This window comes from Canis lupus, chromosome 20, assembly GCF_003254725.2.
Source record: "Canis lupus dingo isolate Sandy chromosome 20, ASM325472v2, whole genome shotgun sequence".
Taxonomy (NCBI): domain Eukaryota; kingdom Metazoa; phylum Chordata; class Mammalia; order Carnivora; family Canidae; genus Canis; species Canis lupus.
The window spans coordinates 42,222,611-42,240,295 of record NC_064262.1 but is presented as its reverse complement, the minus strand read 5'-3'; the positions used below and the strand labels follow the sequence as shown (position 1 = coordinate 42,240,295).

The window sequence follows — 17,685 nt, the reverse complement described above, 5'->3', positions numbered from 1 at the left end:
GTTTTTCTATGAGTAACTGAGACCTGATACAACAATGGCTTAAATAAAAAAAAAAAGAATTTCTTTCTCTGCTGCATGTAATGAGCTGTGATAACAGTCCTACAAATTCCAAGGAGCCAAGTTCCTTCAAAATTCCTGCTCCGCACCCTCAGCATGTTCCTTGTGTCTTGAGATTTGGTTTGGGAAATGTAGAGATTTCCCAAATCCAAATTTGGTTTGGGAAATGTGTAGAGATTACTTAAAAAACTTGTCTGCTCAAGCCCTGGTCACTGTGTACACATTTCAGCCAGGAGAGAAGAAAGAGATCTGAAGATGACTTTGTCCTCCATTAAGGACATTTCCCCAAATTCACACTCAACATTTCAGTTTTTATTGGCCAGAACTTAGTGCCATACTTAGATGTGCAGGACTTGGAAATACAGTCTTTATTCTGATCAGCTATATGCTCAGAAGAAAAGGGATGAAAAATGTCAGAAGTGTACAGTTTTAGATCTTTACCCCAGTCCATTTCTTTATTCACCCAAATATTCATGGGCACTTACTTCTCACGTGTAAAATGCACTAATCCTCTCCTAAAAGAAAATAACCTCAAAGTTTCAAGAACAGAGAAGGAAATCGGGAGCAGTGAAGTGAGTGCTCCACATGATAATAGACGGCTACTCTGTGATAATAGGCTAATGAGAGAAATGAGCCAGCACAGACACAGTAAGCACTCAACCTGTCCTCTCCCTGAGCCTCAGCCTGGTGTTCTTCATGGTCAGGTCAAGGCAGTCTGGTGCACAAGGCTCCACATAACAGACAGGCAGGAAGTAAGGCTTGCAGTTTGGAGGCAATGCCCTGACCTCCCTCTCGTTCCACTCTCTCTCACTTCCTCCTCCCCAGATGCAATGGCTACGAAGGGAACGGGAACTCAGGTACAAAGCTCCCTGCAGAGATGCTGGTGGCCATGGGGGGCATAGCAGCAGGATCTAAGTGCTAAGACCATCTGTCCAACTCACATCAGAGTAGATGAGGGCCTCCCCTCTCACTCTAGAGTTTAAAAAGCATCACGAACACATTCTTAAGTTAAATGTGAGAAAAATTATCAGTGTCCCCCACCCCTGGTCAGGAGAGATACAGAACACACAGGTGACAATCCAAACATTTATTAGTTGGCATCTAAGATCTCCACACTCCATCACTGCCTCCACACAACTTGGGGTGAGCCTGGATGTGGCCACTAGCTACTGAGGAAGGGGGCCCCCATCACGGGGCTGCCATCACAGAGGGCCCAGTGTGCCACAGGCTGGCCACGCATAGGGGGATTCTTGCTGGGTACAGGGGAACTCCTCCCAGCCTCAGACACACCCGAGGCAGATGTGGAAACCCCAGGCCTCCCACCTCAGCAGGGACATGGTGACACCTCTCTCTCTGCACCAGCAGCAAGCTGACTGCTCTGACAGAGTCTCAGGTGACAGCCTGAGCCCACACCCAGCTCCAGTGCTGTCTCACTGCTCCTGAGGTCTCTTCTGTGGTAGAGGCTCTCCAAGATGGCAAGGACGCACCGGGGTCTGCCTCGCAGGCTGGCTGGCTCTCAGGCTGGCATGCTTGCACTCCCTCCTTCCAGGCAGGCAGAGCACAGCCAAGGTGTGGGTGTGGCCGAGGCAGGTGACTGGAGCATCAGGCTGGGGCACTTTCTGGGCTCCAGTCTTGCTGCCACCTTCTACTGTGTGGTCCTCTACAGGGTCAGTGGATGCCAACCAGAATTGCAGGAAGGGGCTTTTTTTTTTTTTTTTTAAGATTTTATTTGTTCATGAGAGACATAGTGAGAGAGGCAGATACATAGGCAGAGGGAGAAGCAGGTTCCCTGCAGGGAGCCTGATGCAGGACTCAATCCTGGGACCCCGGGATCACACCCTGAGCCAAAGGCAGATGCTCAACCACTGAGCCACCCAGGCTCAGGAAAGGGCATTTGAGTAGGAGCAGGAGGTCAGAGGAGAGGCCAGGCCCGGTATGAGACTCAGAAACAGGGGAGTGGGTGAGGGTGATCACGGGGCCATCAGGATGCCCAGCGGCAGCACCAGGCACAGAAGTGGGATGAGTAACACCACTGAATACAAAGAGGCAGCCTGGTTCATCACGTTAACTATCCACTCAGCATAGGAAGCAATGTCCGTATAAACTCCAGGCACATTTCTACGACCACAGCCAAAGCCCCAGCTCACGATTCCCACCTGGACCCATGTGTCCTGAAATTTACAGACCAGAGGGCCCCCAGAATCTCCCTGGAGAAAGAGAAAGAAACAAATGCAGGAATGGAAGACCATCCACGTGAGAGCAAGCTGGCTACACTGTAAGGCACTGGGCAGTCAGGCACATGGGGACCTTCCCCAGGGACCTACCAGGCCCACCCTTCTGTGAATACGGAGAACTGAGAATTGAAAAGTTAATGGGCAGGGGTGCCTGGATGGCTCATTGGGTAGAGCATACAACTCCTGATCTCGAAGTTGTAAGTTTGAGCCCAACACTGAGTGTAGAGATTACTTAAAAATAAAATTGTAAAAAAAAGAAAGAAAAGTTAATGGGAAAACTTTAACATCCTCAGGACGATATTATGAATGACTGGTCATTTCCCAAACCATAGTGGGGGTTAAACATTTTGAATACCACCTCTGCATCAGAACCCCCAAAATCCATACATCTAGCTTAAAGTTTCTCTAGAACTCTTAACTCATATATTCCCTCCATATTTGACACTCCACTCCCAGACATCCCATACACACCCATCTCATGCAGAACATTGCATGTCCTCTCCCAGATCTGCTCTGGTGCCCCCACTCTGCACCACCCAACTCAGACAGAAACAGAGAGCCCTCCTGACCTGCCCCTCACCCCCACCCTCCCAGCAGTCAGTGACTCAACCTCAGGTACACCCTCTTTACCCCCTAACCACCCCAGGTCCTACTCAGAACTCAGCAGCATTGCCTAGACGATGGAAACAAACACCTAGCCTGCAGTCCTGCCTGGGCGGCATCAAGAAACTCAGCCCAGCGCTCCAGGCCACACATACTCCCACTCCAGGCCTCTTCCCTGGCCCTGTTGGTCACCTCACTGCTCCGGACCTGGAAGACGTGCCCTAAACGTGACAGGTTCCCTCGCACACCTCGGAGCTGCTGTACATGCGGCTCCCTCTCCCTATAAGGCTCTTCTCCTCTTTCCAAGAAATCCAAATACTCATCCTCTGAGCCCCAGCCCAAATGCCCCCTCCTCCAGAAGGCACTCAGTGCAGGAGTCCTGCAGGCACGCACAGGGGGACCCCGAGCGAACACCTTCAGACCTCACCTCATGTATGACAGGTATGATATCTGTGGGGCGGGGTTATGACTGGGGGGTTAACAGAGCTAATGGGGACAGACGCTCCCACTGGTCACACGGGAGTGTGACATGGGAGGAACCCAATGAAAGGAACTCAGAGTGTTAGCATTACCCACTCCCTGACTTCCCCCCATTTTGGCAGTGTCCTCAGGCAGCAAGGGCCGCTCCCTTTTGAAGGAACAGGCCAGGCCAGCTCAGGGGAGCAATGAGTGGTTCCCCCGAGTGAGAGGAGGTGACAGATGAACCAGGCCCTGGCACTCAGGAATGAGGAGACTTTGAGGGGACATCCTCAATGTGGAGGTAGAAAGGGGTCTGTGAAGTTACCTGACAAGAATCCTTGCCTGCTGCTTTATAGCCACAAATCATGCCTTCCAGTACTACAGTCTTATTTGTTGTCATGGCTTTCTGAATCATCTCGTTACACCTCTTGTGGTGGATGATGTCTTGGTCGACCTCTTGGAGAATATGTGCAACAAGTTTGCTGCCTGCAAGTAAAGAGGCTCAGCAGTGGGTGGTTCTGCACCAGTGGACAGGAAGCCCCTACACACCTAGAATCCCCTTTGAAAAAGACAGGGCAGTGGGGACTGTCCCCATTTGACACTGGAGGAAACTGAGGCCCAAAGTTGACATGGGGAGGAAAGGTGGTAGGAACTAAGACAGGCTGAAGACGAACCAGTCTAGATGGGAAGAAGGCAAGGCCTTATCAGCCTGAGAAATGATAATCAAGCATCTGTTACCCTGTATCAATAGTAATAGTGACAGGGATCCCGTGCGTCAGTAACATATCTTTACTTTAGAGCAGGACCACAGACTCTGGAATGGGTAGTGCCCCAAAGTTACCAATCCAGTCTCTGCCCAGAAATAGAAGGCCCTACAGGGATCCCCTACAGGAATCATCTGGCTCTGCCTATACCCAAAGGGACACGAAGCTCCCTGACAACCAAGGCCAGTACTTTCAGAGAGGAACACTTCTGACTGGAAGACAATTCGTCACTTACTGAGCAGAAACCCACCTTGGAGAGAACTCCAAAGCCTCTGGCTCTGTCCCCAGGGAACCTAAAAATATCCCTAAGCCAGCCAGGCACGGTGCCACACAAATGTGCAGAAACAGACTTTCAGCCAGGTATTTCTTCTCCTCCTGAGAGCAATTCCAGTTCCCAGGACCCATGCCTTTCCTAAACACCTACTGTGAAATGTTTCTGTTACAACAAAAGACCTCAACCAATTTCTAGGCTCACGCCAACCAGGAGCTATTACTCTGACTGTTACCAACCTGTGGCCCCATTCCCCCTCTGCCAGGCAGTCCATCCACCTCCCCGTCCCTCTCTTTAGCCTTTTTGTTTCAGGGATAGGGCTGCCTCCCACTTCCTGAGCGTGCGACCTGCCTCACAGTCTCACCATATTCTTCTTGTCTGCCCCATCCAGTCACCCAGCATGTGGTCCCAGCTTCCACCTGGAAAGTCTTCTGAGGAATGCATATAGGCTGTATGGTCATGCTGAAGTTTACAGGGTAGAGCAGCTGCAGAAGGGCAAGGTCCTTCTGAATGGTTCCAACTACTGAGAGCTGAGGGTGGACAATGACGTTTCGGATAGGGACCACCACACTTGTGTTTTCTTTATGGATACTTCGGTCTCCCATCTTGACAGTGTAGCTAAGATGGCTGTGGGAGAGAAGATATGCCCTTTATGGAGACCTTGAGAAGCAACCCTCATGCCTTTTTACACACATTGCAGATGCTTCCCAATCTGGCCCTGACCTCCCTCATCTCTCTTTCTACCACCCCATCTCTAAAAATCCTTGCTTCACACCTCTCAAAACTTGTTTGCTCACCCATACAATTGGTTTGGTTCACCAAATTAGTATTCCTAGTAATACCAGGAATTAGTATACCTAGTAATACCAGTGCAAACTCTTGTTTTTTAGTGTGTGGGCTTTGGCTGGACTAGGTTGGTTGGTTGGGTGGATTGGGTTGGGGTGGGTTGGTTGGTGTGTGTTGGGTTGGTTGGGTTGGTTGGTTGGGTGGACTGGGTTGGGTTGGGTTGGGTTGGGTTGGGTTAGTTGGGGTTGGATTGGGCTGAGTTGGTTGGGTTAGGTGGGGTTGGATTAGGCTGGGTTAGTTGGTTGGATTGGGTTGGGATGGGCTGGGTTTGGGTTTTATCAAGTTTCCAGGGCAACAGAACCTAATGGGTATTAGAGGAGAGCAGAGCTGGCTTCAGAACTCAGTATCCACTCGTCACCCTCACCTTAAAATACAGTGGCCCGCAGTCAGCACCCACTGCTGTGTGATGAGGGAGCCTCCACACACGTGTTTCTGGTTGATCCTTAGGCTCACCTGCCAGGGCCACTTCGCTTCTTCGGCTGCCTCTCCGCCCAAGATTTTCGCAGTGACTTGGCCACACCCTGGGGTGAGAACAGCATGGGAGGAAGGACCTCAAAGAAACAGGGCCTGCTCCCGAGAGCCCGGGCTCCCCCGGGGAAGCACCAGGGGCTCCTCGGACAGCCGGGAAGGCCACGGCCTCTCAGACTCCGGGGCAGCGCTGCCAAGTCCCCAGGCCCTGTACCCGCAGACCCCCAAGGCCGCGTGGGCCCGTTCCTCAGAGCCCCGGGGCGGGGGGCAGGACGGGGCCGGCGGGAGAGGGCCTCTGGCTCCCCCAGTCTCCCCGGCCTCAGCCCCGCTCCGGGCTCCCAACGCCAAATGTCACCTGGGACCAACTCCACCAACTGGGAGAGTATGGCCGCCTCGCGCGGTCCTGGAGGTCGCCGGCGGCCCCGTAGCCCTCCACACGCTGGCGCCCGGGCCCTCAGGGCCGCCCCCCGGGGAAGACGGGGCCGACGACGGGGCGGACGACGGGGCGGACGACGGGGAGGACGACGGGGCCGACGACGGGGAGGACGACGGGGAGGACGACGGGGAGGACGCCCCGAGCGGAAGCGGGAGGAGCAGCAGCCAGAGCAGGAGGCGCAGCGAGCGGCCGCCCGGGGACGCCATGGGCCGCCCGCGCCTCGCCTCGCCTCGCCTCGCCTCTGCGCGCCCCTCGCCGCCGCAGGCTGACGGTCCGCGCAGGCGCGTGAGCGGTGGAAGAGGCGCGCTCCCTGCGCTCCCCGCCCCCGGGCCCGAGTGCGAAACCCCGAGCCCTGGCTTCCCCCGGGTCCGTCTCCACCGCGAGTCCCACGAACTCCGCGCGGGCCGGAGGGGTCGGGGTGCTTCTGAGGACAACCGCCCTTGATAGGGACCTTCCAGTTCCAGGGACCCCTTTGCCAAAGAGAAGCAATACAGTATATCCGCCCTCGCCTTCTGTTGTTTATCTAACCTGCAAATATTAAGAATGTATGCATTACGTAAAATGCTTGATTATATATTTTTGGGTTTTTAAATTAAAGACTTGTAAAACACACACACACACACAAAAATATATGGCCCCCATACCCCCCACCCCTACCGCACCCCGCAAGGAGCCTTAATGCTCCATGATGGGTCCTCGGCTCAGGGCTTCATTCACCAGAACAAGGTTTTGGGGTGGGGGGTGCTATACAAATTAAGTAGTTGAGACAAAGGAGTAGGCTGCTGTTCTCAGTGACAGTGGCACCTTAAAATATTAGCCACCACCAAAGATACCCACAAGTCAGTCCATTCTTCTTAGCACTTGGTCCCTGGCATCCGTCCTGGTGGCGGGTCCTTTGTCTTTGTGGCCTGAACGCTTCTGCTAGGCCTCTGCGTCTCTGGGCTTCAGCATCCCTGTTGAGGTCGAGGAGAAAACAGCAATCCTAGCTTCTGAATTGCAGCACTTCCCACTTTTCCCTGGCCAAAAACAGGACAGCCAGTCACAGTGTTTTTCAGGGATGTGGATACTCCCCTCGCAATTTATTTGTCAACATCCTGGTGAAGGGATTATTCTCTAAGGCCTTCTTGGAGGTCAGAGAAATAAGGGAGTAGGTCATACATCATGAATCCATTCTAATATTCTCCACTCTCTCTTTGCATTCCTTTCTCTATGTTAAACCAAGGAATTTTCTGGCATATCAAGTTCCTTTAGTGTGGTCCACCATTGAGTGGAAAACAGCCAGTATGTAGAATCTACAACATATAGAATCATGCTCACCCTGCCTGAACCAGCAAACTGAATTTAGGATTTCTGGTTAAGTGTAATCCTGATAAATGTGGCCTCAGGCCTCCCCAACCAAGCAAGAGTTCTCAGAATCCAATCCTATCATACACCTCTGATTTTTTCCAATGTAGATGAGCAAATTCTTACAGTCACTGAAAGAAGAAGGTGCTTCATAGAACAGCTACAGCAGTTGGTAAAAAACTTCAGTTCTCCTTAATGAAGTTAGGGGTAACAATATCTCTGGTATTGAAGAAGTGACTATGTTCACAAACCAAGGAACAGTGATCCAACTTAACAACCCTTAGAGTGCAGGCATCCTCGGCAGCAAACACTTTTACCATCACAGGCTGTGCTGAGGCAAAGCAGCCGACAGAAATGCTACCCGGGATTTTTTTTTTTTTTTAATTGGAGTTCAATTTGCCAACATATAGCATATCACCCAGTGCTCATCCCGTCAGCATATCATCCCTGCTCATCCTCCTCAGTTCCCATCACCCAGTCACCCCAACCCCCCACCCACCTCCCTTTCCACTACACTTTGTTCATTTCCCAGAGACTACTTGGGATCTTAAACCAACCTGGTGCGGACAGTCTGGCTAGTTTAAGAAGATAGGCTAAAGCCCTGCCCACCCAATCTGTGGATGGAAAAGCATCACTTGCTACTGATGAAGATGATGATGATGAAGTTTCAGATCTTTTTTTTTTAAGATTTTATTCATTAATTCATGAGAGACACACAGAGAGAGGCAGAGACGTAGGCAGAATCAGAAGCAGGACTCAATCCCAGGACCCCAGGATCACGCCCTGAGCCAAAGGCAGATGGTCAACCACTGAGCCACCTCGGCACCCTGAAGTTTCAGATCTTGTAAAGAGTTTTGGTTCTAAAATTTAGCTTCTAAAGAAGATAAAACTTGAAGAAGTTACCAGGAGCTGCTATTTGATATTTATAATTACTGCTTTTTAAAATTTTGTTCATGGACCTGACAAAACCTAGGTCTCTACTATTCTCAAGCCTGAGCCTGTTGGACACTGCAGCTCTTTTTGGTTTTTCCTTAGACGCAATTCATTCTTTGCAGCTAATTAAACTGAAGAGGCCTGTAAATAAAGGTTGAAACAAGGTTAATAAAGTTCTTTGCCTAGAATGAACGAATGAATGAATGAATAAATAAATATTATGATGAACATATTCGAAGGCTCTAGTTCAGAGATCAGTAAATGTTTTCTGTGAAAGGCCAGAGAGCAAATATTTTAGGATTTTGAGGTACAAGTGAGAGTATTATGTAGGTTTCCATACAAAAAAGAAGGAAAATTTTCCACCAAAATATAATAATAATAGTAACTGGATATAATATTTTGTAATACAAATCTACTAATGAGATGAATGGAATTCTTTTTTGGGAGAATAACATTTTGCTTAATTGGATTCAAAATTAGTGTTCTCCATCATCAAAATCAATTGCAAATTTTCTGGTAATGGTGATCTATAATGATATTTTATGCATTTAATCTTTTAAAATGTCTTTTCATGCAGTTAAGTGCTGCCAAATGCTGATATTAATCTGTAATCATATAGCTTTGAGCATATTCTTCACTTGGAAGGCATTTACTGAGTTATTTTAGGTTTTTCTCTTGATATTTGCCTTTTATTGTGTCATTACATTGCAAATTAATCACTTCACTGAAGTTTAAGTGGAAGCTCCTCAACTGCAGTTAAACAGATTTTGAAATATGTAAATTTCCTTTGCACTGCTTACACAATTCCAAAAACTGCTTCTGGAATTGTGGCAGAAAGCTCAGGAAATATATTTACTGCAAATTTTTGTTGGAATGCATATTTTGCTTGTTTTAACTTTTGACAGCACAAGAACTGTTTAAAACAGCTTGACATAACTTCTGATTCAAAAAACATTGCCTATCATCAAAATGATTTTACTATGGTGTAAAAAGCAATGGAAAACTAATACAGGATGAGAAAAAAGAATAGAGAGGATACTGTTATAAGGTCCTTGCACTATTTAAAAAAGCAGATACTATTACTAGAAAGAAGAGGTCAATTGATTAAGATTGATTAAAGATAAACACTGTAAATGCAAGGGAAACCAAGGGAAAAAGTTAACTATAAATAAGAAAATAGCAAAGATAAAATAGAACCATAAAAAATTACTCCATCAATTTCAAAGAAAGCAGAAACAGGAAAAAAAGGATGGTACAACTAGAGAGCAATTGGCATGGGGGTAGATTTTAATCCAACAATATCATACTTATATTAAAGGTAAATGTTCTATTAAATGAATTAAAGCTTCTATTACATGAATTAAAATAGATTTTCAGACTGGATTTTTTTAAAAACACAACTCATCTATATACCCACCTTAAATATCAAAACATAAATAGGTTATATGGGATGGAATATGATATACAATGCAAACACTAACTAGAAGAAGGAGCGGTTGTATTACTATCAGGCAAAGCCAACCTCAGGAAAAAGAATATTATCAGGGATAAACAGAGACATTAATTACAGAATGATAAAATTTTAAATGTGTATGCACTTAAATACATCTAACAATAGAGCTTCAAAATTTATAGAGCAGCGAGAAAAAAGACAATCCAACCAAAATTAGAATTTGGAACTTCAATATGTCTTTCTTAATAATTGATAGAACAAGTACACAGAGAACTAGTAAGTGTACATAAGATCTGCAAAACGCTAGCCATAAATTAGACCTAATGGACATTTATAGAATAATCTATCCTAGCAACAGCAGAATACACTGTATCCGAATATGTTCACCCAAGAATGAGCATATTATGGGCCCTTAAACAAATGGTAATAAATTTAAAGAACTGAAACTACAAAATTCATTCTCAGACCATAACAGAGATTAGAAACCAATAACAGAAAAATATCTTGAGGGCCACCTGAGAGGCTCAGTCAGTTAAGCATCTGACTCTTGATCTCAGCTCATGTCTTGATCTCAGGGTTGTAAGTTCAAGACCAGTGTGGACAGCCCACTTATAAAAAAAAAAAAAGAAAGAAAAGGGAATGCCAGGTGGCTTAGCAGTTGAGCATCTGCCTTTGGCTCAGGTCATAATCCCGCGGTCCTGGAATCTAGTCCCACGTCAGGCTCCCAGGAGGGAGCCTGTTTCTGACTCTGCGAATGTCTCTGCCTCTCTCTGTGTGTCTCTCATGAATAAATAAATAAAATCTTTTTTTCTTAAATCTTGAAAATTATCAAATTTTTCAAAAATTTTTATTTATTTTTAAAAGATTTTATTTATTTGAGAGAGAGAGCACACAAGGGAGAGGGAGAAGCAGACTCCCCGCTGAGCAGAGAGCCCAACTTGGGGCTCAATCCCAGGAACTGGGATTATGAGCCAAATGCGGACATTTAACCAACTGAGCCACCCATGCACCCTCTATTTTTTTTTATTTTTATTTATTTGAGACAGAGGGATCAAGAGAGAGTTTAAAATTTTTTTTTAATTTTGATTTTGGACTTCCAGAATGGCTTTGTGAGGAATTTGGTTGATTCTCTCCCTAGAGCAAAAGCTGTTCAACTGGTGAACATTATTTTTTTAAAAAACACAACTATTCCAGGTCTCTGGAAATTGTCCTATGGGCATACAAAACATTGAGAAATATTTATACAAGAAAATCTACAAACTTGGTAAGAACAGCAAGAATCTGTGGCATTTGAGCCATGACCAGCTCTCATCCCCCCTCCTTGGCTCCATATTATGGAACTCTACTCTGGGCAAGTGGCCAAGACAATGGGATCTCCTTCTCTCCTAGCTAAGACTTCACCTCAGAAGAAGAAGGTAGCTGGTGTCGCTCATTCTCCCAAGTCCCTCTGCAGAAGCCCTGTTCCAACAGACATGCCCAAGAGCACGGGATAGAGCTCCCTTCCCACACTTTGCTCCCACTCTTAGGGCAGAAGCTCTACCCCAGGCACAGCAGACTGAGAATTCTGGAGCTTCATTTGCCCCATCCCAGTTCACTCACAGAGCAGAGGTTCCACCTTGGGAAGGGCAAGTGTTCCCTCTCCCCAATGCCCTCTCAGAGAACAGCACTTTCACTCCAGGAGAAGCGTGCTGCAATCCCCATCCTCAGCTCTGGTGCAGCAATACAAACATTCTGCCCAGGAGGAGAAGCAGCCCGAAAGGAGTGTGCTCTGCAGCTCTGCCTGAAATAGCTGAATTTATTTGGAACAGACGGTAGAGAAATTCATCCCTAAGGGAGTTGTTTTTAAAAAGGAGATCTTCCTGATGAGCAATTAAGAGAGAGTTGATAGCTCCATAATACTAGTGGCAAAAATGTCTGGAAGTCTAATAGAGAAAACTAGTGAAAGGGAGAGCCAAAAAGACTGTGCACAAGACTGCATTCTCAGGAGTGAATGGATAAGGAACTTCCAAGCTACTAGTCCCTGGCTGAACATGTAGGGGAAAAGTAAATTCCCTAAGCTGTGAAAGCCGTCTCCAAGATACACACACATATCCAACGGTAAATAGTGAAAATAAAACTGACCAAAGGAGCTTACACACAACCATTTACTATTGAGTGGCTTATGCTGATCCAGGGAAATAAGGGGGGGGCGGGAATCTGGGGAGGGATATCAGAGGGAAGTAGACTTCACAGAATCATCTTACCCAAGTCACTAAGCAAATAAACAAATGGCCAAATAAACACCACCACCACGCGTCCAGGGTGGGGTAGGGGACACAGATCCAGTGTCCAGATTTGCTACAGTATATTACCTGTTGTCTGCCTTTCAATGACAACATTGCAGGACGTGCAAAGAAACAAGAAATACATAGGAAAAGTGGCGGATAATAAAAAAAAAAACTCTCCTTGGGGCACCTGGGTGGCTCAGTGGTTGAGCATCTGCCTTCTGCTCAGGTTGTGATCTTGGGGTCCCAGGATCGAGTCCTACATCAGGCCCTCTTGCAGGGAGCCTGCTTCTTCCTCTGCCTATGTCTCTGCCTCTCTCTGTATCTCTCATGAATAAAAAACAAAAACAAAAACAAAAACAAAAACAAAAAAACCCTCTCCTTAAGGGGACAGTCTTCTATTTCAATTGATGCAAGAAAGCAAAATGCAACACTTTTCATGATAAAAAACATTCAGTAAACTAGGAACAGAGAAAATTCCTCAATGTGATAAAGGCCATATATGAAAGCCCCAGAGTGAACATCATACTAATGGTAAAAGACCAAAAGTTTTTCCCTAAGATCAGGAACAAGACAAAGATGCCCACTTTCACCACTACTCAATGTAATACTGAAAGTCCTAGCCACAGCAGTTAGGTAAGAAAAAGAAATAAAGGCACCCAAATTAAAGAAAGAAATAAACTTATCTCTGTTCACAGATGACATGATCTTTTTTTTTTTAAGATTTTATGTGTTTATTCATGAGAGACACCAAGAGAGGCAGAGACATAGGCAGAGGGAGAAGCAGACTCCCTGAAGGGAACCTGATGCGGGACTCGATTCCAGGACCCTGGGATCACAACCTGAGCCAAAGGCAGACACTCAACCACTGAGCCGGCTGCCCAGGCGTCTCAATGACATGATCTGTTATAGAGAAAACCATAAAGATTTCACAAAAAATAAAAATCTGTCAGCAATGATAAAGTCAGAAAAGATGCAGGATACAAAATCAACACACAAATATGTATTGCATTATCTAGTATATACACCAACACTGAACGATCAAAAAGGAAATGAGAAAAACAATCTTATTTACAATAGCATCAAAAAGAATAAAATACTTAGGAATAAATAAACTTAAGCAAGGAGGTGAAAAAACTGTACACTGAAACTATAAAATATCGCTTAAGGAAATTAAAGACTTTAAGTAAAAAGAAAGACATCCTATATTCGTGGATTGGAGGACTTATGCACTCTTGTTAAAATGATATTATCCGGGATGCTTGGGTGGCTCGGTTAGTTAAGTGTCTGCCTTTGGCTCAGGTCATGATCCTAGGGTCCTGGGGTTGAGCCCTGCATCAGCCCCACATTGAGCCCTGCATCTGGCTCCCTGCTCAGTGGAGAGTCTGCTTCTCCCTCTCCCACAGCCCCTCCCCCACCTCAGCTTGCATGCACTCTCTCTCTCTCTCTCTCTCTCTCTCTCTCTAGGTCTCTCTCAAATAAATAAAATCTTTCTTTAAAAAATAATAGGGGTGCCTGGGTGGCTCAGTGGTGGAGCATCTGCCTTTGGCTCAGCTCATAATCTCAGGGTCCTGGGATGGAGTCCCATATTGGGCTCCCTGCAGGGAGCCTGCTTTTCCCTCTGCCTGTGTCTCTCCTCTTAAGCTTTTGAATACATTAACAATTCCCAACGTATTCTGTACACCCAGTACATATTTAACATTTTGTGTTGTATGTTACTCTGACTTAAGAGATTATGTAAATCCTTCCAAAATTATGGAAAAAGAAAGATTAAGTTGAGTCTTACTTGATTTTATCCTTGTGGGAAAACACACTAATTTTTGATTTTGTTAATTTTATAACATAGGTTGAATTTTAGAGTGGGTTTTTTTAATAAGTAATGAAGGATAAAATGGGTGGGAGAAAATGGCACTCCGCATCTGAAGATAGAGGCAGTTCTCTAGAACTCATGCATTGCCATTGGAAAGCCTGTGTTGGGCATTGATGTCATCCTGAAGAATCACCTGGAAAATCATCCTAGACATGAGGAAGCTATACCAAACCGTAGTCTACCATATTTTATTACATGGGTTGTCCATTATCTTGTATTATAATCAAAATGTTTACTTGAATAAAGAACCTACTTACTCTCAAAAAAAAAAATTCATGTGTCCCTCATGAATAAATAAACAAAATATTTTAAAATGATAATATTATGCAAAGCAATCTGCAGATTTAATGAAATCCCTATCAAAATCTCAATGACTTTTTCTGCAGAAACAGAAAAACCCTTTCTAAAATTCATATGGAATCTCAAGAACCCCGAATAGTCAAAACAATCTTGAAACAGAGAACAAAGTTGAAAGACTCACATTTTCTGATCCTGAGGATGGCACAGCACAGAGGAGTGAAATACATTTCCTGGGTGTGCCCACTGAAGCCACCTCCCTCTGGACTCCTGAGGAATAGCCATCCACTAGTCTCCTCTATACTCAGAGCCACTTGACATCAGTGTTGTGTTCCTTACCACAGAGCACCTTGTGATTGGCAGAGGCATTCACTTGACTTCCCCTTTTGGAGTCTGTGGATGACCCTCCTGGTCCCCATGTCCACATCCAGGCCCAGTGGGGAGACAAAGCCTTCTGCCGCGACCCTGGGGAGGTCATCAGAAGTACCTGATGGAGATACCTCTCATCGAGGCTTTTTTGAAAATTTAAATTCTCATTTTTATGAGGGGAGGGTGGGAAAGTTGGGGGGGAGGAAGAAGCCACAGGGGTAGGAGGAAACTAGAAGGGAAGAGTAGGGAGAGGAGCAGAGAGGAGGAAAGGTAAGAGGGAGAGGAAAGAGATGAGAGGGACTCCTGGGTGGCTCAGTGGTTGAGCATCTGCCTTCAGCTCAGGGCATGATCCTGGGGTCCTGGGATCAGGTCCCGCATCGGGCTCCCTCCATGGGGATCCTGCTTCTCCCTCTGCCTATGTCTCTGCCTCTCTCTGTGTGTCTCTCATGAATAAATAGGTGGAATCTTAAAAAAAAATTAAACAGATGAGAACATAAGAGGCCAGGAGAAGGGAGGTGGAGGGAGGCAAAGAAAGTAAGAAAGTGAGTTATATATACATAGGAAGATACAAAATGCATCCCTTGTGGAAGGCAGAAATGTCGTGAAAAAAAACCCAAAGGAACCAGCTGAAAAATTAATAAAACTGTAAGAAAATATAGACTAAGAGGGCTGGGGAGAAAATCAATATAAAAAATCAATACCTTTCTATCCTGCAGCAATAACGAATTAAAAAACATAAAATAAGATATTCCATTAATTATAGCAACACATACTTTTAAAAATACCTAGGAATTGGCAGTTTCACCATTGGCCCAGGCTCCTCTGACCCTTTTTCAGCCCTCCCTCCCCACTAATGGGGCTCCAGCCACACAGGCCTCCTGGATGTGCCATACTGGCTGTTCCCTCTGCCCCCAGACATCCGGACAGTTCATTTCCTCCCCTCCTGGGTCTATACCGGGGCTTGCAAACTTTTTCAATAAAGGGCCAGATAATAAATATCTTAGGCATTGTGGGCCAAGAGACAAAATCAAGAATATTAAGCATATACTTACAGAGAAACAGAGAAGACAAACTTCCACAAAATACTTATTGATGAAATTCAAAATATAATGACACCTGAGTCCTGGTTTTTTGTTTTTACTTTTTGGTAATAGACGTTTACGAAGGAGAAAAATGGAATTCTTTTAGGGGGATACTGTCAAAGTCAAGCATTTCCAAGCATGAAACAGATTGCAAGTGCTCTTCTGTAAGAACCCTTCTCAGCAAAGATGTGATGGGCCAGATTAGATCTGTACTCAAATGTCACCCCTTCGGTGAGGCTTTCCCAGAACACTCTTTTAAAAGTTGTACCCCGAGGCATCTGGGTGGCTCAAATGGTTAAGCATCTGCCTCGGCTCAGGTCATGATCCTGGGGTCTTTGAATGGAGTCCCACGTTGGGCACTCTGCTCAGTGGGGAGTCTCCTTCTCCCTCTGTCCTCCTACCCACACACACACACACTCATTCTCTCTCTCTTGCAAATGAATAAAAAAATCTTAAAAAAAAAAAAAAGATTGCACCCCCACCCCACCCCCTCCGATCTTCCCTCTTCTCCTCTGATCTACGCTGCACTATATATTTTGCTCACATATCCATTTACTGTCCTTCCCTTCCATCTGTAAACTTTATGTAGGCAGAGTTTGTCCTGCCGCTGCTGTATTCCGAGTACCTGCAACATGTCTGGCACATGGTAGGCACTCGAGAAACATCTGCTGAATAAATGAACGAACAGAATCATAGTGAAGCAAGGATGTGTTGATACCCCACGTGCTTAGAGCAGTGGCCCGCACATGCTGTGCTTAAGTATTAGTCACCGTTATTTTAGGAGGGGCCCAGCTTCTGGAAAGTGCAGGCCCCACAGCAAACAAAATCTTCCAGCCACCAGACACCTCCACCTCCTCGGACCTGCCTGCTGAATCTCCTCTGTCTCTCTGCTCCCCCGTCGCTCCTGGTCTCTGCCCACTACACCCCCTCACTGGACTGTGTGTCCCCCTCTGCCTCTCTCAGTCTTTGTCCCTCATTTACAGATGAGTCTTCAGGACCAGCTCCCAGGGCTCCTCCCTGGTGCAGGGCCTCAGGCAGAGGCCTCAGCACCACCACGTGAGATGTCTTGGCTCTGCCCTACTCCATTCTGCCCCCACCTACGGCACCCCCTCAGTGCCTAATGATCCTGCCTCCCCCCACCCATGTCTCCACCTGACTAACTGCATCTCAGCTCAGGTGTCTCTGCTCTGGAAAGCCTTCCCTAACACCCTCCCCCGGCCTCTAGGCTGACCCCTCACTGAGCACTATCATTCTGCCGGGACACCTGAGCCATCCCTAGGTACCCCAGACTGACGATTCCCCCAGGCCCTACCCCTACCTCCAGGAAGCTCAGGCCTCATCCCTGACCACCCCCACCGGCTTCCGAGAGCCCCCTGCCCCTGCCCTCTGAAAATTCCTAGTTGCTGGGGTCCACCCGGCCCTCCCCCGCGGGTCGCCCCTCCAAGCCCACAGCAGCCGCATCCTACACTGGAGGAAATGCCAGGTGAGGGGCTGCGCACTTTGCCAGGTGGCTGGAGGAGGCTGGGGAAAGCGGGGCGCCGGGCAGGGGCTTTGGCAGGACCGGCCCAGGGCACATGGCAGCAGGCAGAAAGATGGACAGATTTTTGGGGGAGCCGCAGCCGAGCTGGGACTCCGGAGCCCCTCCTCTCCGCCCAACTTCTCCGCGAGGCCGGGCGTCAGGGGCTCACCCGGGAGCCGCTCCCGCCCCCTGGCCCCGCGCCAGCCGTCATCCCCGTGAGGTCAGCCACCGGCCCGCGATTTCGGGGAAATACCAGCTCCTTATTGAAACCAGGCGGTGGTCAGGCCCCTGCTGCTTTCCCAGTAGAAACCGGGGTGTTTGTTCCGAGAGGAACAAGAGTGGGCAGGGCCTGGCCAGGGACGCGGGCGGAATGCTTGAGCCGCAGCACCTACCTGGCGGGGGGTCCGGGCGCGGGG

The 17,685-nt window shown here is 47.2% G+C and overlaps 1 protein-coding gene across 1 annotated transcript; it reads right to left on the bottom strand.

Moving 5' to 3' along the window:
* Nucleotides 1–1,759: 1,759 nt before the first annotated feature.
* LOC112666844 (serine protease 42) lies at nt 1,760–17,480 on the bottom strand. The gene is made up of 6 exons (XM_025458299.3): nt 17,439–17,480; nt 6,058–6,661; nt 5,599–5,755; nt 4,753–5,015; nt 3,679–3,839; nt 1,760–2,264 (listed from the first exon to the last, which is right to left on the bottom strand). The coding sequence occupies exons 1-6, from the start codon at nt 17,478–17,480 to the stop codon at nt 2,028–2,030; spliced, it is 1,464 nt and encodes a 487-aa protein (XP_025314084.3). The 3' UTR covers nt 1,760–2,027.
* Between the last annotated feature and the right edge of the window lie 205 nt (nt 17,481–17,685).

Coding starts and splice junctions, on each gene's coding strand:
- LOC112666844 (XM_025458299.3), bottom strand. CDS start 17,480: ATGACGGCTGGCGCGGGGCCAGGGGGCGGGAGCGGCTCCCGG. Junction 5,016..5,598: donor GCGGGCCACTGTATTTTAAG/GTGAGGGTGACG, acceptor TCTCTCCCACAG/CCATCTTAGCTACACTGTCA. Junction 2,265..3,678: donor CAGGCAAGGATTCTTGTCAG/GTAACTTCACAG, acceptor CTCTTTCTCCAG/GGAGATTCTGGGGGCCCTCT.